Genomic DNA, 24,734 nt, shown 5'->3' on the forward strand with positions numbered 1-24,734 from the left:
ACCAGTGGTTACTACTATTACATGGTAATTTCAAGAAATAGCACCTACAGTGACATGCTCAAACACAGTGGGACGTGTGTGCTCCACTATGGCACACTGACTTCTGGCATGTTGAAAGAGCTAGTGATATAGTCTGGAAATTCGGTTTTATAGTCATAGTTTGGGTGAGATTTTCAAGAATCCAAAGCCAATTTAGAAATGTAATCAAGACACAGGATTTTGAGTTATTGGCACCAGGAACTTGCAATGTGCACTTGCAGACAAAGTCTTTACATTCTACCATTACTAAGTAGGCAAAAGAATAAGTGATGAATTCTTCAGAGCATGCTCAATTTGAAAACTTCTGAATACATCTTCTAACTATAGTGACTAGATGCTTGCAGACTGTTCAACCCCCTGTGTTTCTGAAAATCTTGGGTTTGGTTCTTGTACTGTGTTTTTACATAAATATCTGTTTACATAGATGTGTCTGTATTTGGTTAGCACCACTACACATTTTTTTTTTTAAATGCCCATTTTGTTTTATTAACATTATTGCCAAGAGGAAAATATGCAAATTCTGGAACTCGAGAGAGTGTTGAAGTAACACATAAAAAAGTTTTATATCAAAGTGAAGTTGCTTACTGGAAAATATATAGGAAAATAATCTGATTTCATTAAGCTGAATATTATTATATTTATTTATTGTTACACATTCCTGATCTAAGTGGGATAAACTACCATATTTCACAAGGTTTTCCTTGTTTTCCATAAATTCCTTTTACAAAATTAATGTACTGATATTCAAAAAGCTTATTAATTTCTTACCATGATGATTTTATGACCTATAAGTTCTGAAACAAAATATGTTTAAGTACCCTATTTTTATCTAAAATTATAATGTTTCGTGTTTTCTATTACTGCTCCAATACGAGGGGAAATAAAGTTTTGGCCAAGTGCAGAAAGCATTTGAATGATTTGCTAGTCTTAGTTTAAGCAACAGATCGAGCAGTGTTTCCCCAATTTTCTCAGAAAAAAGTGCTGGTAAATAATTCACATGTTGACTAAAAAGACCCCTCTGCTATACTTTCTTTTTTCTTTTCCCATCATGTTTCATTGCATGTAGAGGTTGATATTCTGTATCAGAGACCTTCTACCATGACTGTACTGAAGCATTTGAATCTTCAAATCTATAGTAGAGACTCTGTCCTGAACAGACTCACGTCCTTATCCTTTAAGTTCTTGGTGGTGTTTTTCCAGATACTTTGTTTTTAGCCAAAGGTGAGGGGCAAGGCCAAAACTGTTTCTCTTTTGATTTCTCCCAGCCTGGCTGAATTTTAGCAGGTATGCACCTATGTGCATATATCTTTAAATAAAGCCAAGTGATAATTGCTTGACACCAGTAAAGTTCACAAGTTTGGGGGGTTAAATATTATAAGCCATCATCTATCCACTCTGGGTAATAACTTTCAGTTAATGTGAAATCTTTTTTCCTGAGATTCAGTTGTTTATAGATGCCTGACTTTTGGGCCACAAGAATTGAATTGCTTGTGTGCTGTTAATGTACTGGTCATTTTTATAGAGAGACAAGTTCAGCTGCAGCTGTGTAGTACAAGAAGTAAAGTGGGTCTCCTAGGAAGCCTGCATGCCCTGGATTTTGTCTGTGCATCCGTAATTTGTGATAATATCCTAGTGATAAACTGCATTTAGCAGACACCTTTGGCTGTCTCACCTGTTCTCTGCACAATAATTCAGCTTCCCTGGGATAGCAATTAAGCTTCTGACTGGCATCAGCAGCTTCCAGCAGAAGAAATTAAAAGGAGAAAAAAATCTGCTGGAGAAATATTCACCTGTCATCCACTGGGTATGCACATGCAGATTTTCCAACTCAATTCATTTAAGATGCAGAATGAGCCATATTTAGTCTCACCTTCAGGAGATCCTTCACTGTATCCAGCTGGGAAGCTCGAGGCACATTACTTGCAAGAAAAATTGTCCAAACTTATGAAAAGGTCACCAGCAATAGCTTTAAACTCCGAGTACATGGGATATTAAGTCTGTAGTGCTGTTGTGTGCCATAAAAATAGTTTAAATACTTTGTATAAATTTCTACAGGATTTTAGTTATATGTTTTGCCTGTTTCCTAAGCCAGTGAAGCTTAGGCTTTCATCAAATAAGGTATCAGCTCGGCGGTGAGGGAGGTCTGGAAAAAGCATGGCCTTGGCAGAATTCCTGATGGTGTGGTATCTAGACTTCAGTAGTTCTCATTTGGGATAATGACATCCATAACTCACTGTGGTATTATTCCCTCGGGCAGTTTAAAACTTCTTATAAAAATCTTTGCTTCAGTTTTGTAACAGTAAATCTCTACATCCTCAGAAACCATCTGCTTAGTTTTTTATTAAGATGATACATGCTCCGTTTTCACACTGATTTTTTGCATGTAAAAATAACAATACAGGATCTGAAACCCTACTTTCAAGCATTCCCCCCAAATCTCAAAAAAATAAGGAAATATGTGTATGGTGTGAGTCCAACAAGCCAAATCGAGCACTGTCCCTCTAAACCCAGAGGCTGCAGCTCTGAAGCTTAGGTCTGCTGAGATCTGCCTATATCTGTGTTTTGCGTGGCAGTTGTGTAAGGTGCAAGGGCACCACTGTTAACACACATTCAGCAGACAGTAAATCAGAAGACTGAGGTCCATCTGTGCAGCATGGAAGAACTCCTGCTTTTTATCCTCATACTTAGTTGTGTACGAGTTAAAATCATTGACTCGTAGAATGGTTTGGGTGGAAAGCCATCTTAAAGATCATCTTGTTCCAATCCCCGTGCCATGGGCAGGGATACCACCCACTAGACCAGGTCACTCAGGATCCCATCCAACCCAGACTTGAGTGCTTCCAGAGGTGGCACATTTGTAAATTCTCTGGGCAACCTCCAGTGCCTCACCACCCTTGGAGTCAATTCTGCTTAGCATCTAATTTAACCCTGCCTTCTTTCAATTTAAAAACACTGCCCTTGTCCTTTCACTATCTGCTCATATAAAAATCCCTCTCCTTCCTTCTTTCTCACAAAGTGAGACCTTTGCGGAGCCTTCTCCAGGCTAAACATCCCCAGCCCTCTGAGCCTGCCTTCACAGGAGAGGTGCTTCAACCAATGGATCATCTCCATGGCCTATATAGCATCTCCCGGACCCTCAGCAACAGGTTCACGTCTTTCTTGTGCTGAGAAAGTTGTGTCCTTTTTTGCTGCTTTCAAACTGTGGGGTTCGTGCTTTTTCTCAGAAGAAACACTTATATTATTTGAATTTGTGCATTTGTTTATTCTTGTTAATCAAGTTTATATAGGACTACCAAATTAGAAAGATATTACTGATGTGTCTCATCACCTGAACTGTTCAAAGCACTGCATGAATTTGATCCCTTCACAAATATTAATCTGCATTGGGGTTCTCCTGAGCACCCATTCACTCAGTTAAAATTTTGTGCTTGCATGCTGATGTTTACTCCTGAGGGCTCATCTCCCCTAGTGAGCATGTTTAAACAACTGAAGTACTCTTACAATGAAACATTCAAATTCAAGCCTTTATTATTATGCAATCTGGGATTATTTTTTTATCATTAGACTTCCTTCTGAACTGGGTGGTTGACACTCCCTGTTCCAAATTCCTGTTCCATGAGCTAGTTGTTTGGAAATACTGGCTAGGAAGACAAAAACTGTGGCTTCTTCTTTTTTTTTTTTTTTTTTTAATCTGGAGAAAGTGTTTTTTTTCTACAAGTATTTGGGGTTAAACTGTAACCTGAAGGCAGTACACAGAAATAGGGTAAAGATCAAAAGGAAAAGGAGAACATAACTTGGAGGACTGATGCACTGGAAACACTGAGCCTGATTTGAAGTGCTTTGGCTGTCTGAGGATTCTTGTGCATGACTTAACTAGTTTCTGGATTAAACCTTGCATATGCCCTAGGAGAGGAATGTGTACCTGCTTCAGCAGCATGTGCTCTCTGGAAAAAAACTGTGTTTGTTGTGTCAGACTGAGGATTCTTTTACTATTCAGAGCAAGAGATTTCTGATTAACTCAATATCTAAACAATTTTAATGATTCACGAGACTACTTTGACTTGACTCTCCAGTCAGATCAGTTTCCGTGCAGAACTTCACTCCTTGATCTATGTCCAAGAACATATTTATCAGGGAATTTATACAGCCCTTTAAATTCACTTCCTTATGTGAATTAAACTCGCTTTCCTAGTTCGAAAGTTCCCTGCGTGTGAAGTGAGGATTTCTCCAAATTCTTCACGTGTCCTGGGGTGCTGTCGTGCTCTCCCCCGGGGTGCTGCCGGGCAGTCCGTGCCGCAGGAGAGCTGGAGGAAAACGCCGCATGGATGTGCTCTCCCCGCGCCGACGGAACGCTCAGGCTCCCCGGGCTGCGCAAGGAGAGCGCCAGCGCTTTGACCATTTTCTTGGGAAGGACTCGTTTTGTTTCTCGGGCAGCTTAGCATTCAAAATACCGTGGCCACTTGAAGAGCCGCGGGTGCTTCAGGCTGCCCTGACACGGGTTGCCAGGCACCTGAAGAAGAGCTGCTGCCCCGAAAGGCTCTCCTTGCCGGGCCAGCTCCGGCACCGAGCGCAGCTGCCTCCGACCGCGGCCCCGGCATTGTTTGTGTGTCCTTTCCGCAGAGCAGCGGCGGGAGCTTACATCATCTCCAGTAATGAAGTGCCTGGGGTTCTTTTATGACTTGCACACTCTGCTTCTCTGGAGCTGTACAGTGTGTGCTGCGTGACTCCAGGAAACCGAGGATTTGTTTTGACTTGCTAAAAGAACGTTTTGCTATTTCTCTTTACAATTTCACCATGTGACTTGTCAATTCTCTCCCCCTCTTAAGAATAACTTCAGATTTAATTAGCTGAGTGCAAACATCTTTCATTGCGGTGTGGATTATACTCCTCATTGAGTACATTTACCAACAGAACGAAAGACAACTTAATCAGGCAATTCTGTATTTGTACTGCTGTGTCCAGAGAGCATGGTAGCTGTCAATAGCCAGTTGCTATTGACTTTGTTTCTGGTGCAGGATGCCCAGTGATGTGGGGACCCGTCTTGTTAAAGCTTGCTCTTTGGTTCTTATGCTCTCTTTCCTACCTAAGACACCTTTTCAAGTGTGTTTCATTATCATTGCCCTCTCTGCTATGTAAGAAAAATGATACTTATGTGCCATGCTGGGATGTACTGCAGGTGCTGGCAGGTCCCCAGAAGTTCCCCAGTACCTTTCCTAGCATATTTTAAATGGTACAATTTATACTTTGCTGAATTGCAAAGTAACATTGCTCATGAACCTCTATTAAACAAGTTTGGCAGCAGCTTTCCAAAGCGTTACCTGGATGTGTGTGTGTGTGTGTGTGTGTGTGTGTGTGTGTGTGTGTGTGTGTGTGTGTTTTGAATTCCTCTGTGCTGGATTTCAGCTTGCATTTCCACAACTCAGAGAACATTCTCCTGACCATGAACCACCCGGAGTGTTTCTGGGGTATCCTGACTCAAGCAGCAACTTCCACAATTCTCCATGAGTCCTGCACTACATGACTGTGCTGCAGCAACAGCAGCTGGTTTACCTGCTGTCACAACAAATGCTTTTTTGACAGAACCAAAACCAGCACAACATTTATAATCCCCTTTGTAATACTGTCATCCTTTCTGTTAGTTCCAGGTATTGACCTTGTCATGAGCACTTTATAAAACACCTTTAACTCTATTAACTATTCACTTCCCCAGAGTTAAAATTTGACAAGTCCATTTTTAGCCATCTCTTCTCTCAGAGATGCTGTGGTTTCAGTTTGATTCTTCAGAAGTGAATCATAGTTTCAAAACCCTCACTACCTGAAACACTCTTTTTTTCCATTAGTATTCAACATGTTTAACATGGGTTCAGACATGTTATCAGAAACTTATACTAGAATCCTTTAAAAAAATCCTGTGATTTCATGCCCTGGAAACACCTTTCACACTGTAACTATTCCTACAGCTATGGGGAGATATGAGGCATATGGATGTGAGCTAGTCAAATTAATACCATAATGGCTTCTGGCTCGACAAGCAGATACAGTGCAAACAGAGAGCAGAACAGCTGTAGTACAGTTACCTTTTATGTGGGTGGCACAGACGTCTGCCAGTTAAAATGATCTGATGAATCATTTCTTGCCATATGATTACTGTTAATAAGAATTTATGTTAACAAGTTTGTGTCTGAACTTTGCACAGGTTCATGCCTGCATTTTATTTTGTTAAAAAATAGAGCATATCATCGTTGTTTTTTGTTCTTAATGGACTTTCTTTCCTCCCTTGAAAGCATTCCAGGACTTCAGTAATGCAGAGCTGCCAACTAACCCTTAAAGGAAGATGTTTTAATCTGCATGTAGTGCTTTCTGTATGTAATTCTGTATATACAGAACAATAGTTTTAACCTGGGAACATAAAGCTAAGCTTATAACTCCACATAGCAACACTTACAAAGAGAGCGTGCCCTTCAAAATATGAACTTTTATTAAAATCTTTGTTACTGCAAACATTTATACTTACACTTTACCCCTGACTGGCAGGTTTTAGCCATTGACTACATTACACTAACTCCCTGTGTGTAAAATCAAGCAATTTTTTTTTCCAGAACTGATGTTATATTTATGGTGAGAAATTAGACATGGCAAAATGTTCTTTTAAATATGTCCTCAATAACTTGCAGAGCATTTCAAAGTATTTGAGAAGTCTGTGCAACAAGTGAGACATTTTATATAAAGAAATACACAGGTCCAAGCATGGTGAGTGTTAACAAACTTTGATAAAGGATGATTTGAGAACCTCACTCTCATCAGAAAAATGTGGTTTGAAACTCTGCATTTAGTAGGACAGGGTAGAGAGACAGAAAAACTGCTTGAAGTACAGTTTAGCTGGGATGAGTGTTTGGAGACTTATCATCCTTGTGAATCTTATTTGGGAGCCATAAGCAGAACATATGTTTTGGTGGAAGGTCTTGTTCAATTAGTAGAAAATATATTGAGGAAAACAATCCTAAAAAGACTAAGGAGGAACTTGCCAAATAGATACTTTCTCTCCCAATTTGCCCTACTAGCAATTCTGCCACTCATATAGGAGGAATAGAAGGCACTGATAAGAAAGGCATTACTATGGCACTTAGACTGACTTTTGGGGGCTCTCTGGCTAACAGCCTCCTCCTCACCTCTGCTCTGCCCATGCTTATTGATGTTTTGAGATCACATTTGCACACTTTCTCCATATTTTCAGCATCAATAAAACAAGAACTCTGCTATGTTTTTTCCAGTGTCATCCTGCATTACCACCTACAAGAAGACACCGCCTCCGGTCCCACCAAGAACTACCACCAAGCCCTTTATTTCCATCACAGCCCAGAGCAGCACGGAGTCTGCCCAGGATGCGTACATGGATGGGCATGGACAGAGGGGCGATATCATCAGCCAGTCTGGACTTAGCAACTCCACGGAAAGCCTGGACAGTATGAAGGCACTGACAGCTGCTATTGAGGCTGCCAATGCGCAGATCCATGGCCCTGCAAGCCAACATGTAGGGAACAATACTGCCACTGTCACCACCACCACAACCATTGCCACTGTTGCAGTAGAAGATAGGAAGAAGGACCACTTCAAGAAAAACAGATGCTTATCTATTGGAATACAGGTACAGTACATGACATGGATTATATGCTTGCCATTGTTTTGGATTCCTGCGTCTGTTTTACTGCTCATTATACAAGGTTTTGTATATTTTTCTTCTTGTCCTGACAGGTACCTATGTAGAACTTGCACCAGCATAATCATTCTGCATGGTACTAATGATGTTTTCCTAATTTATCATAAATATACATCCGATGCAAAGATTTGTTTGAGTCTCTGAGCTGCTTGTTATTCAGCTCTGTTAAATTACACACATGAGCACTAATCTATGAATCATAACACAGCGGGGGTCAGAAAGGCATGAATTAAATCATTGAAAGGGAATGTGTAAAACAATGATTTACATTACACTATCACCAAAAAAATATTTTCATCCAGCCTCACTGAATTAATTGTTGCTGCTTATTCATGCATTTCATAATGACTGGTAGCCACTTGAATGAGGCAGCATTGTTCATATCTCAGCCTCAAGAACAGAAGATAAGTTCCTTCTGATTTGCCCTTGTTAAAGAAAATTACATTTTGTTACCTCTAGTGGAATGAAAGAAGAAAACTAACCCTGCCGGAATTCATTCAGATTTACAGAAAGGACAAGAGTAAATAAACTACTCTTGTTATCTACTTTCTTAATTTGTCTTTCCCACCCCCTACTCCCCCTGCAAAAAAAGATGTGCATAGAACTCCCAACTATCTGTTTGCAGGATTAGCTTTTGTAACAAAGTGCTTGAACTTAAAATCAACTGAGAATCAACACAAGTTTTGACAGGAGATGAATCTCGAGCAAATATAATAGCAATCCACAGCTTATCAGCCTTACAGGAAGACACGATTTTTTTTCTTGCAGAAGGTGGTTGTAAGCACAGCACTGTGTGCCTGGACAGGCTTATCTGATTAGTAAACTCTAAGAATTTACCATGAAATCTCTACATCAGCCTGATGAGAGAGATGAGAGGTGCTGTACTGAAGTAAGACATCCCAGGGGTAGCTGCTGGAGAAGCTGTGACTTTTCTCTCAATTCTTCTTGGAAAGACAATAATAACTATTGTCTGTGGGTTCAATTCACTTTGTTGTAGACTTTTACTGCTTCACAGCTGTTTGTTTTGGGTATATTCTGAAAGAAGGGCTGATGTTCAGTGTTAAACACAGGAGAGAGATTCAGGTGGGACAGGGATAGAGAAAAACTCCTCTGTAATATATTCTCATTCCCAGCCAAGCCTAAAATGCCATTGTATTATTGTAATCCCTTATTTCACCAATCCAAGAAACCAAGATTCTTAGCAAAAATCCTGCAAAGCAATGGGTACAAGAAAATAATTTCCATGTTTGCAGAAGCCAAAATGAACAATGGTAATGTGAATCATGGTTCTTGAGAGACCATCTCCCTGCTACCTCTTCTTGAGGTAGTATTGCAAGTATCAAATGCTGCTTTTGAAAGGTATAGAGGCCTCAGTTTCCTGAAATCTGAGGAAAACAGTACTCTATATGCTCTTCAAGCTTTTGACAATCTCCCTCTTAAACTTTGAAGTTTACAGATGACCAGTAAAATCACATGAAATAATCGTGAAATCTGGGGATGGTACGTGAGAGTCTGCCGAGGCAGGCTTTGTGTACAAACCAATGAAGATGTGGTACAAACCACCTGAGGCTGGGATGACATGAAGTGAAACCTTCAGCAGTGATGCAGCCTTACAGGATTCCTGCCTGTGCGTGGTGCCACCCTCACAGCTGTGCACATCAATGAGCTTTTTAAAGTCAGACAGGCTTCACAGATAAAAGAAACTTTTTCACTAGTCTGCTGTCTGATCCATTTTGCAGCATCGTTGCACAAGCAGTCATGCTGGTGCAGCTGAAGGGGTGGTGTGGGAGTAGAAATACCTTAAGATAGGTGTTGATGCCAGAAATTACTTTTCTTACAAACAACTAAAGGAGATAGGTACACTGTCAGTCCTCTGACTGGCAGCAGAGTCAGTCTCTCTTCACTGAGTAAAGGGAGCCTAGTTCAGGCTTAGTTTGAACTCAGACCAAGTATACACCTTGATGGTACTTCAACCCATCTCTGTAGAGCAGGACAAGCTGCAACGGCCACAGGTATATTCTTGGTTTTTCTTCCTCCTCTGCCAAATAAAGCTAGTGTGCTCTTCTGGTGAACCTCCATGTGTGTCCTCTACACTCCTCAGTCACTCTTAGGACATTGCAAGCCTTTGCTATAAATCTGCTGAGCAAACAAGCAAAGTCAAGCAAGGAAAAGCCCTTCCATCAAAAGGTTGCTTCACTCTGTCAGTTATGGGATTTAAGGTGTATTTAACTCCCCAGAAGCCCCAGTGTCAAGGAAGCACTTCACCTCACAGAACAGCTTCTGTAACTCCCACCCCTCACTGAGCACTTTTCCTGCCCAGGTTGGTCAAGTGGTTCTCAACAAGAAGTTGCTGGAACAGCCACTACAGCTGGATATTTTGCACACCCATGGTCAGTTTGAGGCTACAGGTGACTTCACGACACTGCTACGGCCCAAAAATTCTGTCTGCTGGAAAATGTTTTTCTTGTATGCTACCCATTCGGAATTAACAACTACACCGACTGGATCCAGAATATTGTGATTTTGTTCAAAGACACATCTGTGGTTAAATTTTAACTTTATACATTAGTACAAATCTCCTTATGGAGCTGGAGCTGGAGATGTGGCATTAAGTTCCAGCCTGTGCTCCTGAGGACCACCTGTTTGCAAGATGAAGCAATAAAGAAAATGCATCTAAGACTCATGTCTGCTGTCTTAAAATCTTTTCTCTGCAGTGCTCTGATTTGAGGCAGTAACATTTAAACAAAATAAACACCTGATTTTGATATGAGTTCACATACACATGCACATACAGATAGAAGGTAAAATCAAATGGTGAGGCACAAAACCTGGAGTTTCAGCTGCTCAGAGATGTGCTCTGACAAATGTGAACACCCAGCCTCTATAAAATACCAGATAAAATCCATCTGCATGCTGCAGGCTGAATATTGTCTTACCAGAAATGCTTTATAGATTAAGAATAATGAATATTCAGCAATAACATCAGAAAAGAGCACACCACAGAGAAACTGACTAAATGAAGGAACTCATGGTACAAGCCCTGTGTGCAGACACTCAGTAGTAAAGGTGCATAGAAACTTCAAGTAGCCAGCTGATACCTCTGCTAAAATACATTCTAATGACCTGTCATGTTTTGGGGTTTTTTTAAGGTTGATGGTGCTGAAGAATCCACCATACCAGGTGATAATAAAGCAACCAGTAAGTTCCAGTCCATAGGAGTTCAAGTAGAGGAGGAGAAGTGGTGAGTAAAAGTTAATACTGTTTTTCTAAAGTAAATAATTATGCCACAACTAATTTTTAAGAGCCCTAGTTCCTGCACACATGACCACATAAACCTGCTTCCTGGATGAATTGTTAGATCACCCAGCTGAGAAGCTGAGTCTTATAATTGTTATAGCTCTTGTTTTTCAGAGAAGATTTTTCAGGACCAGTGAGAAAAATGGAAGAGAAGTGCCACATATATTGAGGTCTCATATACTTTTAATAATATCTTTTTCCCCAGAAAAGCTGCCTAAACAGTGGACAGTGTTGCAGCTGGAGTATTAGTATTGGGATGGCTGCAGCAGCATAGAACTGATGAGGGAAAGTTCACCTTGTTTTTCAGCAGAATAATTTCAGCCACATGTAGCAGTGCAATGGCAGAGCCAAACTGAAAGCTTTTTCTCAGGTATCTCACCCAGACATCTCTGCATTACAATTGCTCCCTTGCAAAAAAATTGCTGAGAAAGCAAGCCTGTAAAACTGTTCTCCCTACATTCTGCAGTATATCCTAAGTTAGTAAACAAATATTCTCCAAGAAAAAAAATTCAAAAGAGAAAATAAACTATAGCAGCTGTCTTAAAGCTGTTTCTTTTCTGGTGACAAATGTGCAGGTACATTGCAGGGCAGCATAACTGTGCATAACACTTGGGACACATAAACTTTTTGAGTGCATGGCCGCAACTGCAAATCTTATTTCCTTCCCAAAGTGGCTTTCCTTCAGTGGCTGAAGAAAAGCCAGACTCTCCCCTTGCCTTTGAGTGTGCAGGCCTGCCCAGTTTTGCTCTGACTCCAAGCACCCACACAAGTTTGCTTCTCTTTTCTTCAGGCCACTTGGGCACAGTGTGGCTTTTGGATGTTGGAGCCACATTCTTGATAACTGGCAGTACCCTCCTGTGTCACAGGCAAAGCCTCGGTGCAGTATGACTTGTCAGTGAGGGAAGTTATCCTTGTAATTTCTCCAGAAAAAAAACATGGGTGCAGCAAATCTGAGCTGACAAAATTCAGGCCCTTTCCCCTTCTCTGGCCTGCTAACTGCAGGAGCCAGTGGAGATGTCCATTTTCACACCATTTTTTTCCTACATCTGCTAAAAATATTCAAAAATAGCAGGTGTATCTACACTATTTTCAATTCAACCAAATCTCCCTTTAAAGCAGCAGAGCATTTTCCTGTGGTTTTAAAAGGCTGAAGTGATTTCAGCAAAAAGAAATGTGATTTTGCAATGACCCTGCTAGGCTGTTACCAAGTTCCTCATTAACCTGCTAAAACATCTCTTGCTGGCAGACATTTCTTTATGTGTTAGACCTTAGCCCCATTTACCCTCAACTCCTCCAGCACTAGATAAATGAGCACATTAGAATGGATGCTGAAGGACCATTTCACTTCAGCCTGGGCACAAAGGAAATAACTACCCCAAAAGCCCAACCCTCCCCCTCCCCGCAAAGAAAGAAAGAAAGAAATGGCTGTTTGTAAATACCTTACTTCCAAAGTCTTCTTTCTACGGCAGTTTTTATTGCTCCAGAGAAAAAGGTAAGATTTGCCTGTGAGAGTCTGCCCTGAGAAAGCAATATTTCTGCATTACTTACTGACAGCAGTGTTTGGGGGTTTCCTTACTGATAAAGTTGAGGTTGCTGCTGTGTGGAGCAGACGGGGAAAGCAGCAATCTATCATGGACTTTCAGAAGTGAACTGGCTGATAAAGGACAGCCCCTAATCCTTAGAAAATGAGTGCACTCAAGACACAAAGGGCTTATCATCACAGCTGGGCACTCATACTCTTTTTTTTTTTTCCATAACACAGCAGAACACAATGTATTGATTATCTGTTACAGGAATAGAATTGTAAATACAGTACATTCTTCACTGTCCCTGCACCATAACATCTGCAAAGCCTAAGAAAAGCCCATTTTAGCTCAATCTTTGAAAAATTAATGTTTTTTTAAAATATTCCAGAAATACTAAATGTATGTAAAATGAGAAGAATGACACAGCAGGAAGGATAAATACAGTAAATTGATCATGTTTCCTTGACAGTCTAAGCTATTAATTACACTGTTACAAAACAATAAGGCTCTTTGCCTAATGCATCAAAAGCCTACCACAACTTTCAGTCTTCTTCATGGCTTCCTGCTCTTTCCTTCCCCTTTCCTTCACCTCATAGGATTGTGATCCTCACACTAGGCAGTCTTACCTCCTCATGTCCTTTTAAATATTCCTTCTTCTGTGTTTGGACCAGGTAAGCAAAATGCTTTGCCTCCATTTCTTGGTCTAACTAATTCAAAAACGAGCATGTTCACAGGACAGCTCTCTCTCTTCAGTCTTCCATCTCACCTCAGATCTTTCATTGGCTCTTCACTTTCTCATGGGCCTCCTGCCAAGACAAATGCCTCAGTCCTCCTCCTCCTTCTCTTGTACTGCTCAAAGGATAAATGTGCTTCCTGCTACCTGACCACATTATGACTGGATCCATTGCTGCTGTTTATCTTATCCTCAGTTTTTATGCTGGTTCTCAATAATATTTTTCATACCCATTCCCTAACTGCAGCTCTGTGATTTCTAGCATTTATAGAGTAACTCTGTCCAATCATTCTCTTGGAGAGAAAAGGCATTTCTTTCAACCTCATGATCTTGCTGCTGTTAATCTTTTATCTCTCACCTGACCTTCCACATGATGCTGACAAAACCCTAACCAAAATGTTCTTCCCTTTTTCCTTCCAGGGCAGTTTTGAAAAGTGTATCTAATGAAACTCATTCATGCAATCTCAGGACACTTCAATTTCTGTCCATTTCTGTTTGTCCTTTCTTTCTACATGTAACTTCTTCATGACCTCAAGAGACCACCCTCCTCACTTACAGAAGATAATTGAGTTGTTAAAAGTCAACCAGTTCTACTGAAGCAGAAAAAAAAAAGAAATAATTTATTCTGGCAAAAACAATTAGCATACATTCTTCTTGAACAAGGGGTTTTCAGTTCTATAGCTCTGTAATCAGTTTTAGTCTCTCTTGCAATTTATCTTGCCTGCCCCAAGATCTCTTCCTATTACATTCTCACCTCAAAAATGGTCTCGCTCATTGTTCTAGATGTACCACCAGCTGGTAATTGTACCTGATTTGCCTTCACAAGAATTTTTGAATACTGAAACAATGATAGTTTCTGGAGGAAGAACACTGCCATAGGAGACTGCAGTAGACAGATGATCATTCTCCCTCTTCTCTGGTTTCTGGGGCACCAAGGAAGGTGCCCTCATATCTTGATGTACAAAAGTGTGTCTTACCACAAGATACACAAAGTACATCCTACCACACACGTCTTGATATGGTATGAAGTGGAATAATTTGAAATAGCAATATGGTAGCATAAAGCAAACAATCAAACAAAAACCCTGTGCTGTCTCCTCCAGGGAAAAAAATCCTCACATCTTTGGATTTTGTTACTATATAAACTCATATTTTTCTGTTTTCCTCTAGGTTTTTGGGTTTGGTTACTTACTGTCCAACAAAAAACACTCAGGTTTTGTGTTCTTCCCTAACTCTAACTCAAACTTTTCAACACTGTACTCTTTAGACCTTTCAAGTCTGTATTTTGGGTAAGCTAAGCAGGAAGTACATGATATGACATTCGGGGAATGTCCTGTGCAGGGCTAAGAGTTGGACTTGATGATCCTTTTGGATCCCTTAAAACTAAGAATAGTCTGTGATTCTGTGAACTGCTTGCATGGCTTTTCTCAGCAGCATTTTCTGGCTATCTATGTTCTCCATAGTGGAAGCCGTTCCAGTGAGAAATTCTGAAGGTTTAGGTTTCCCATCCCTGGAAGCATCAAGGTCATGCTGAACAGGACTTGGAGCAACCTAATCTAGTTGAAGATGTCCCTGGTCATTGCAGGGAGGTTGGACTAGATGATCTTTAAATGTCCTTTGCAACCCACACTCATTCCTCTGGCCAGTCCCATCCTGTGGGACTAATTCCCCACATCACCTCCCAACCTGTGCATGCATTCCTGGAGGAGGAACTCCTGCTCTGGTCCACAAAAGGTAAAGCAGGCCCTGGTTCTGACAAGGCCAATTTCCTTCTCTGGCCACAGCTCCCTGTGAACCGAGGGTTGCTTACAGCCCTGGTGGCTCCCAGCCAGCTAGTGGGCTGCTGCAAGCCTGGCCTTGGCAGAGCTGGCCATGAATTTCTGATCACACCCTGCTGGCTGGCAAGAGCCTTCCTGCACCAGACCAAGCCCTGGAGGGAGGCTGGGCACTCCAGCCAGCATCTCTGCTCTGCAATGAAAAGGCCAAGAGTTGGGAAAAAACAAATAAACCAACTAGCTTAAAACAATGTGATGAACAAAGATGAGCAGCTGCAAGGAATAGGGTTGGAGCAGGAATATTGTTCCTGCCATTAGAAACATGGTACCCTATCTGCTAACTCCTTCTGCAGTTTGTTTTGTTCTGCTGACAGCAGCTGCAGCCTTAGCAGAGAAGCCTACCACCAAGGAGTAGGACAGTCAGTGGGTAAAGTAAGGCTGAATTTAACCTAAATACCTGTGAGATTGACCATGCATCAGTTGGTTTGAAATTCAGATATTTTCTGGAGTTTTGGGTTTGAAGTTTTTTTTAAGGAAAGAACTATCTAAGTTGAATTGCAAACATGTTTTGCAAAAGAAAGCCAAAGACTTGGAAGCTGAGAGTTGAATGCCAACATGTTGTTGTTCAAAACACATCATTCTGTTGTTCTCCATACTGGTTTATCCAGTCTGAGGTTTCATGGCTTTCTGCACCCTAGGCCAGATATCTGCTGCAGTTCTCTGAAGATGTAATTATTACACCTGGTGCCTGCAGGGCACAACTAAGTACAAAAGGGCCAAGCCTGGAAGCAGAAGAAGAAGCAAACCTCTACTTCAGACCTTTTCCCTTTTTTTTTAGGTAAACTTGTGAATGTTTTATATGGTAGAAGTAGCAAAATCTTTATCATTAGCTTCAACAGCTCTCCTCTAGTACGGGGTTTTAACCAGGAGCAAAGCATGTGGCTCATGTGGGACACAAATGGTACTTTGTAAGAGTAAAACATCCTGGAAGTGAGTGAGGAAGCTGTGTCAGAGACTAAAATTACCATCTATTAGACATTTTACATAGATGAGTTGGAGGCAGGGAGATAGTAAGTGCCTTCCTACATTTCCATTTTATTCAAAATACATTTCCTTGGAAGTATTTTTTTAATTTTGAACTGATGCTATATTCTATTGCCAAGTTGTTTTTCTTTTGAAGACAGATAAGTTACATAATCCAGTGCCAAGAAACTGTCATGCAAACCTGTAGCATACTATTATAGGGATAAAACAAAGGCAAAAAAAGTAGGTCATCCTATTTCATTTGTTAAGCAGAGTCTGGGTTTGGTGGTACTAGCTCATACTGAACCCAGCAAGAGCACACTCCTGAAAGACTTGAAATGTAGAGCCTCCAGCAATACGTCCTCCTGTCAAGCAGACTTTGATGCTTTCACATTTGGTTTTTGGCATACACTGAAAAGCCAGGGTGTTAACTGAAAACACAAGTGGTCATCTGAAACAGAAGAGTGTCAGAGTCTAGGGCACTGAAGAAAGCAGAAGGTGGCTGTGACATGGAGGCAGGGACATGGAGAAGAGCATGCCTGGACTAAGGCATTTGCTCTTCTCACCAGTGCTATGGAAGGTGTAGAAAAGTACACTGTGTACTAATGTCTTGGCTCTCAGTGAACCCTGACTAAATGACTAAAAAGAAATCCTCAGTCAGCATGTGCCTGTGTGGGCACACACATCTGTGTGCGTGTTTGTGCGTCTGTTTGTATGTTTCTTTGCAGATATGGGAATTGTCAGGTTGGTGGTCAAATTAAAGCAATTTCTAAAAAAACTAACATGGATTGGACCAATAGATTTTCACTGTAATGTAAGCCTAATCACTTTCTAATCACTAATACTAGTATGACAGCTTTTCTCTGCCAGGGGCTCATAGCAGATACTTAGGAAAAGTATAAAGGAGAGTGTGTAAAGTATAAAGTCTGTGAACTAAGCACTACTTCTCCCAGTAGACATTCCCAATTTAGTATTCTGTTGTTCAGGGACTTCCTAAGCCAAATATGAGATGTGTAATGGCTCTTCCTGTGAATTTGATCAAGTTCTCTTTGAACCTATTTTTACCTTTGCTTTTTCCAGGATTCTGGGGCAATTTAATCACACGTTGTGTGAAGAAGTACTTCCTTTCATTAGATGTAGATCTTTAGACCTCTAAGCCTTGCAACTGGCTGCCTTCCTCCTCACAGTTATTGCACTCAGAGAAATGGTGAACCATCCCCTAGTCAGAATTTCATAGATCTCTCATAGTCCTCCTCAGCCATCTGTTTTCTAAACCTTTTCTCCTATGGAAGAGATTCCACCTCCCCAGTGACCCTTGTCCTCCCTTTCTAACTTTTTCTGCTGTATCAGTCCATAACAAAATGCTTTTCTCTGCTTTCCAAAGGATAAATACTACCAAGATGAAGATTCTGCACACTTTATTTTTCAGTTTGCTGGTGCATATCACGCACAACTACAGTGGCACAACCATGACTTTGTATCATTTAACATCTGTTATGAAAGAACTGCAAGCATCAGGCACTATGTTAAAATGCTTGTGATTATTAAAAAAATATGTACACAAGCTATTACTAAAGTTTTCCTGGGACTGGTATGGCTGAGATGTTCATTTGAACCTTCTTCTGCAGAGGAAGAAGGCTCAAATTAACATCATGGGCTTTTTTTTTTAATTGGAAGACCTTTCTCAACTCCAGTTTTGCTTTGCTCTACTCCGCTCAAAGCCCCAGATCAACAGCCATTCATTTCCAGCAGGACCAATTACAATCCTCCTTGAAGTCTACTACAATCCTCCTGAGCTATCTGGATGCACCAGGTATATAGGAGATTAAATTCCACCTCAGCATCCTTCCATCTGCTCCCTCACCAGCTGCAGACTAAACATACTTGATGAAATTTTGCTGTTGGTTGTACTTATCTAATTGGCTATTGCTCTTCAGTGGAAGGTGGAATATAAATGAAAGGAAGTGAAATGGTGCCCAGCATCCAGTTCCTCCATCTCTTCAGCATTTTCACTGCTGCTTGAGCACAAACTAAAAACAGAACTGGCAATGGCAAAACAGCCAAAATATCACAGGGTAGTGGGTCCTAACACTAGTTTCAAGTGTAGATGTGAGATTGAGAACAAATTGGAGACTAACTACTGGCTGCATAAGCGCACAGGCATCCTGGATTTGTAAGAAGAAGAGATGGGAATCTGTCCCTATTCAGTTCAAAACTGTTAATCTTGAGCCCTAAATATTACTGATTTAAGGGACATCTATGGTTACTTTCTGGTTCTACCTTCTTTTTCATCATGGGGCAAGACAGCAGTCTGCCTCACTCATTTTCCACTCATACCCTCCACAATTCACTGCTGATCAAATGGGCTCTCATTACCACCTCTTGCAACAACATTCCTCGTGTTTCACTCCTTATACTTCTCTGTGCTCCTCCTCTGTCAGCCTTCTCAGCCGGATGCCTCAGACTGCAGAATATGAAGTGCTGTTTACATAAAGAAAACCCACTCCTACCCAAACCCCCAAACCTCCTCTCTCCCCTGCTCGTGCCTTTCCCCTCAGATGCCCCAACACGGGGGAACTCTGCAAGGTGGGAGGGAGCTGCCTACAGGAGATCATCATAACGAGGGTAACACAGACAGGCAGAGCACTAGCTTTGGTGAAAAAGAGATCATTTTGAAACTGAAGTTTGAATGTGAAAAATAGAATGTCTGGACACTGGCAATGGGCACTAAAATTGTGAGAGATGGCAGATATATAATTATGAAGAGTAATTATGAAGAAACAATAAAATATTTATCTGAGTTAAAAGTACTTTTTTGTATAAATGGAATATATAATATTACATACATAGTAGACTCATTGGTATTAGTATCTTACTGATTTCACATGTATGATTTTTAAATGTGCCTTGTGAGTTTGGATGTGTAACTTCAAAGGGGTGTAAGTTTTAATAATTGAAAGATAAAGCATTTCTGAAAATTGGGCCCCTTTAACTTTTCATCGATCAGTAACCTAAAATCCTGAGCTACTGGCACTGTTAGCTCTCTCTTGGGCTGGCCTCTGGCTTTGTTAAATCACATAACAATTAGAGGTCCTTGTCTCAATAAACAGTGAGTTTGCATGGAAAAAGAGAGATGCTTGTTTGTTTGCAATGAGAAAAAAAGCTCATGCTGATCATTTCATGAAAAAAAACACCTGAGTGTAGCACTGAGAGGCGTGACTGCCAGTGTTAGGAAGAGTGGCAGAATCTTAGTTAAGTCCTTCCATACCAAATTACCTAGAAAAAACTTTCTAAACATTTTCTGTTTGTGCTCTCCAAAGCTTTCGCAGGTTTACACGGTCTAATAGTGTAACAGCAGCTGTGCAAGCAGACCTGGATTTCCATGAGAACTTTGAAATAATCGACCCTCAAGAGGACAATACATGTTCTGGACAAATATCAAGACAGTTTTCCCGAGATGCAAGCACCTCTACCGTTAGCATACAAGGGTCAGGAAACCACTACCATGCATGTGCAGTGGATGATGACTTTGAGACAGATTTTGATCCATCAATTTTACCTCCTCCTGACCCATGGATTGACTCTATTACTGAAGATACTCTGGAAGCTGTTCAAAGGTCAGTGTGCCCACGAGATGGCCACTGGTTTCTGAAGCTACTTCAGGCAGAGAGAGATCGTATGGAGGGTTGGTGCCAACAGATGGAGAGAGAAGAACGTGAAAACAACTTACCTGAGGACAGTAAGTAACCACACACAATAATATTGCAACTGCAAAGATGTGTTTAATATAGGTCAAATTCACTCCAGTGAATTCTTACTTAGCTAAGGAAGCTATGGCTGTGATTCTCAAAAGGACTGTACGTATGTATATCATAATCCTTATTAAAGCTGACAGGGAATGCAAATGCTCAGCACTTCTGAAACTCTGGTGGTATCAGTTTTTGGGATTGCATAGTTCAACGGATAATTAGGAGAGTGTGGTTAGGGATCTTGTAGTATTAATGTTTCTTAACTCTTCTGTTTGAAATCACTTCTCATAACTTTAGAATATAATTTAACAGATTGTAGTTTCTTTTAATTAAATTCATATTTCAGTTGCCTTTTCAGATGGTGATTAGCATAAGAGTATTTAGATATTTCTCCCTACTGAAAGAGATTGCAGTTATGCTTCCAAATTGTCCTCTCCCTCTCTCTCTCTCTTTCTCTCTCCAGCCTCCCTACATCTCCCCTGTAGTTCTCATTTGCTTTGACCATTCCAATAAAACAAGTTCTTCATATAGTGTGATAAAAAACCACACACATGCAAACTACATCTCAGTTGTCACCACTGTCAGCAATATTAACCTACCTGTAAGGTAACAGGACTGTCTAGTAAACCTTCCTTACTCAGAAGGGTTGAGAGTTGAGTAGTTCACATCTTATTTGTTCACTCTAATTAGGGCAGAAGGGCTGAGCATGTGTTTTCCAGTCCAGAATTTTTTTCTCCCAGTAAAAATAGAAGGGTTTTTTTTCCATTTATTTCTCTTACAAGGAACAGTACTATTTCTGGCTGTCAACTTTAGACAGAAGTAAATCTGTGAACATGCTCCTTGCAAATAAAGCTGTTTCAACTTTTAGAAGTGAGCTTCTGGGAAACACTAAGCTGCTTACAGAGAATTCAGTTTTTTGTAATTTAGACATGCCTAAGCATATATTCCAGGATATAAAAGTAATATTTTACCAACTCCCAAATTAGCTTCTACCAAAGCAAGGACTATTACTTCAGCTCCAGAATTGCTTCTTAAATTTTTTAACCTTTCCTCTCAAGAAGAGAGATGTTTGAATTCTTCTGAAATGTAAAGTTTTTGATTTATTAAAGAAATTAACACTGGAAAAAAATCTTAGAAATGCACAAGCTGTTTCTGCTGGAACATTCCATTCAACCTAGTGAATGAAAAGGTAGGATCTAGATAGTCAAAGTTAGACAAAATCGTAAGCAACTGGAAATTTATTTTAATGGCATATATAAGATAACCTGAATTTTAAGATATGTAAAGGTTTTATATTTATATAAAATTTATATTATACAGGACGCTAACAATTTCTTCTGTAGAAAATATATGGAAGGTTTGACCTTAAAAACAGATCAAGATTTCCCAAATTCTAGAAATTTTGATTCTCATTTTTAGCTCACATCATCAATGCATTCAAAAATCCCTTTGCACATGTATCAGAATAAAAAAGTATCTGTTGTTTCTGTAGTATGAAGAAATAAACCTTGTGAACTATGAGATTTTAGATTGAAAAAGAAGTGTGAAGACATAACAAACAGGAAACACACAACTTTTATAAGTCATAACAACTTAGAACATAAGGAAAACATATTCTGTGATGAGGGTGGTGAGGCACTGGAACAGTGTTGCCCAGGAAAATTGTGGATGCCCCATCCCTGGAAGGGTTCAAGGCCAGATGGATGAGCTTTGGGCAACCTGGTCTAGTGGAAGGTGTCCTTGCCCAAGGCAATGGGGCTGAAACTAGATTATTTTAAAGGTCCTCTCTAACCTCAACTATTCTGTCATTCTATGAACTGATAATACTGGAAAAACCAATAAATATTTTATTTGTGCACCAAGGTGTTTGGTGCACCAATAAAGTCATAGGAAAAGAACATGAAGGGAATTTTATGAGCCTGATAGATGCGGAAAATGCATATCTGTACAGAATTGTCTCCCAATGTCTCAGTGTCTTTGATATAAGACAGTCTTAAAGGGCTCTTTGGGCAATCAGTGTGAGGAGTCAGTTATGGGGAAGATAGAGGAATGGTTAAGCTGGCTATTCCCAATGCCTCCTCACAGCAGAGCCGGCATGTGTCCTGGTGCTTCTTGTGATTACTGGAAATGGCAGGAAGAGAAGGGTCACCTGGGTTTGGTAGCCACTGTTGCAGTACTTATTTTGGTGTGACGCTGTCAGCTGCTGTGGCACGTGGCAGCTGCCTCCCACAGAGGCTGTGCAGGGCTTTCTGCTGCGGCTCAGCACGTCCCGCTCTACCTGGTGCCAAGGAAAAGCATATGGCCGGGGCCACTCCGCCCACTCAGCAGTGCCAGGAACAAAAGCCTGGTTGTTACAAACCCTGCCCCGAAAAAAGTCTTTTTCATACATCTATACACTTTAAAGAGAGAGAGGAAAGGAGCAGAAGAGGTGCGTTTGCTTTGCTTTCCCTAATGAAACATAACCAGAGCAGGGAATGCATCCTTTGTTTCCAACCTGACATCCCCAGCATGTGTTTGGCCAGATAACAAAATAACGAGAACGTGTGATGAGCGAGGTTTTCTCGATGCCATGGCAGCTGACAGAGGGCTCATCCCCCCGGCGCTCCCCGTAAAACGATCCGCGCTCCTCCAGACAATGCGGCCCTTGTGCGGAACAGCTGTCTCGGGGAGACGGCTCGCTGCTGTTTGACAGTAGCTTGTATGTTACATGGATACGTAGGGTATTATCTAGCTGGGAATGGATCTACCAGATGGGATTGAATGTTTCTAGCTGGGAAATGGAGTCTGCTGCTCTGTATAAAAACAAGCTGTGGTTCGGCGGCTGCACGATGAAATGCCAATATAGAGAGAAATGTGGTTTCCCTTCCGCCATGAATTATTTATTGTATAGTATACTCTGGTTGTATCTGAAATCATTTTCTGATAAAGCTGCTGCATGTGTGACAGGCAGATGAACACCAATCACACTTTAAGCCAACATACTTGATGTGATTTCAGTGTATTTTGCAGTTACAGGGAAGTTGGCTACAAACTCTATGGCTCTCACCAAAAAAAAAAAGAAAAGATGTTACACATCTGAGGCTAAACACCTTGTGAGACTTGATTGACGCTTTGGATCAGGCCTTAAGTGAAATCAACTGTTGACTTTTTTTTTGTTTTTTCCTCAACCATCTGCTTGCTCCTCCTACCTCTCCCTTGTAAAATTTCAAATAGTCAAAGCCCCACCACAGTTGTTGGTGACTTTTGGCTCAGATCTCTATTGTCACCATTTACATACAAAATTAGCAGCATCAGACCTGGCTCCCTGCAGAGCTCTGACCATTTTTTTTTTTTCCCAGCAGTGGTGGGCACAGGAATATTCCTATAGCCTTGGCCTGTCTTTGGAGGGGTTTTTTGCTGTTGTTCATATTGACCTTCTTGGGAGAACCAGAAAGCTTCCCCTGCCCCCCCCTCCAGAAGTTTCTCTTTCACATGAGGTTGTACTGTGGCTTTGGTGTAAAGATAACCATCAGAAGCAACCAGCAGGCCTGATTCACCACAAGTCAGGTGTAATGTGGGTTTAGTGGCAAGAAAAGCCAGGCCAATCAAGTAAAAACTAAAACAGAAAACCAAGGCTCTCACAAGACCTGTCATTATAACTCTCTTGTGTGTATACAGCAGCCCTCTGGGGCTAGTGTGTGAATAAAGGTTGACCTCAAATCTGCAGGAACCTCACTGCTCAGGACCAGAGCCTCTACAAATTCATCCAGTTCTGGGATTATGCAATGCTGTTTAGGTTTGTTTCAATTGTTTCAAAAGAAAACACAAAAAGTAAAGGTTAGACGTGAGAGAATAAAGTTTAGGAAAATGTACATTTTTCATAATAGTTGTGCATGGCAAAATAAAAAGATACCCATGAGCTCACTCTCAGCCATAAGCACGAAAAACTATTTGCCATTCCTCTGCAGGGCTTCCCCAAGCAATCACAGGCTTCGGAGGAGTGAGACAGCCTCATCCTGCAGTGGGCTGGGACAGCCGAGCACAGGGATGGTCACCAGCCTGACATGTGGCCGAGTCCTGCTGGAATCCCCCTGGCCACGTGCCTCTGGCCATACGCCCAACTCATCCTTTTCTTGTTCTGGTTTTCTTTTGTCCCCAGAAGGGACTTCTCCATACACGAGGGTTTCTCAAAGGAAAGCCAGCAAGGAAAGCCAGCAAGGAAAGCCAGCAAGGAAAGCCCTACCAGTGTCCAGAGGCTAGCAAGGCAAAAAGTGAAATCCACAAGCAAGGAAACGATCTAGTTAGGGGGAAAAAAAAAACAAACCATTAAATGTGCTAATAAAAGCCAAGTAAGTCAGAGAACACATGGAAACTGCTTTAATCCAAATGAGAAGCATTTGCTCATGCAGACAGCCCTATTAATTTCAATGAGATCACTCCTGTAAGTATATATGACTCAAAGAAAGGACTGCTCCTTCCCTAGTTTGTTCCATTTGGCTGTTTTCTCTTTAACAGCTGAGCTTAAGACCTGAGCAGTAGCTTTAACTTTGAATTTCCTGGCTTTTGTCATACTTGGCGTTATTTAAATGTGGGTCTGTCAACATGAATAGGCTAAAATGCTGGTCCATCCTGGCTTGGAAATGGATTGTGACAGCTCTGTGGCAGGATTGCTTCATATGCATAGTGCCCAGCCAACATCTGCAACGCAAATGTCAGGCTGTGTCCCTGTAATTTCAGCTATTGTTCCTGCCACTTGCTCCTGGGGCAATGAGCAAGTCCCTGGTATTCTGTTCCCTAGCTTGGGCCCTGCCTGTCAACCAGGTGTTTTCACATTAAGGGCATTTGAGTCAGGAGTCTTAAGTGTCTCCTTTGTCACTTGTTAGACCCTGGGGCCTG

The 24,734-nt window shown here is 41.1% G+C and overlaps 1 protein-coding gene and 1 long non-coding RNA gene across 13 annotated transcripts in view; one reads left to right on the top strand and one right to left on the bottom strand.

Annotated features, from left to right (window-relative positions):
• LOC135308859 (uncharacterized) overlaps window positions 1-13,877 on the bottom strand; it is a 60,533-nt gene extending 46,656 nt beyond the window's left edge. For 4 of the 5 annotated variants that reach the window (XR_010369259.1, XR_010369231.1, XR_010369252.1 and 1 more), the window contains exons 1-2: window positions 13,206-13,877; window positions 12,493-12,571 (exon numbers count right to left, since the gene is read on the bottom strand). This is a non-coding gene — a long non-coding RNA (uncharacterized LOC135308859). The remainder of the gene's footprint in view (window positions 1-12,492; window positions 12,572-13,205) is intronic. The other variant, XR_010369262.1, reaches the window with a different exon arrangement.
• DLGAP1 (DLG associated protein 1) overlaps window positions 1-24,734 on the top strand; it is a 401,105-nt gene that overhangs the window by 363,185 nt on the left and 13,186 nt on the right. For all 8 annotated transcript variants that reach the window (XM_064434359.1, XM_064434357.1, XM_064434367.1 and 5 more), the window contains 3 exons: window positions 7,311-7,684; window positions 10,906-10,997; window positions 19,431-19,849. In XM_064434359.1, coding sequence (XP_064290429.1) covers window positions 7,311-7,684; window positions 10,906-10,997; window positions 19,431-19,849 — 885 coding nt within the window. The remainder of the gene's footprint in view (window positions 1-7,310; window positions 7,685-10,905; window positions 10,998-19,430; window positions 19,850-24,734) is intronic.

Source organism: Passer domesticus, chromosome 1 (assembly GCF_036417665.1).
Source record: "Passer domesticus isolate bPasDom1 chromosome 1, bPasDom1.hap1, whole genome shotgun sequence".
Lineage (NCBI taxonomy): Eukaryota > Metazoa > Chordata > Aves > Passeriformes > Passeridae > Passer > Passer domesticus.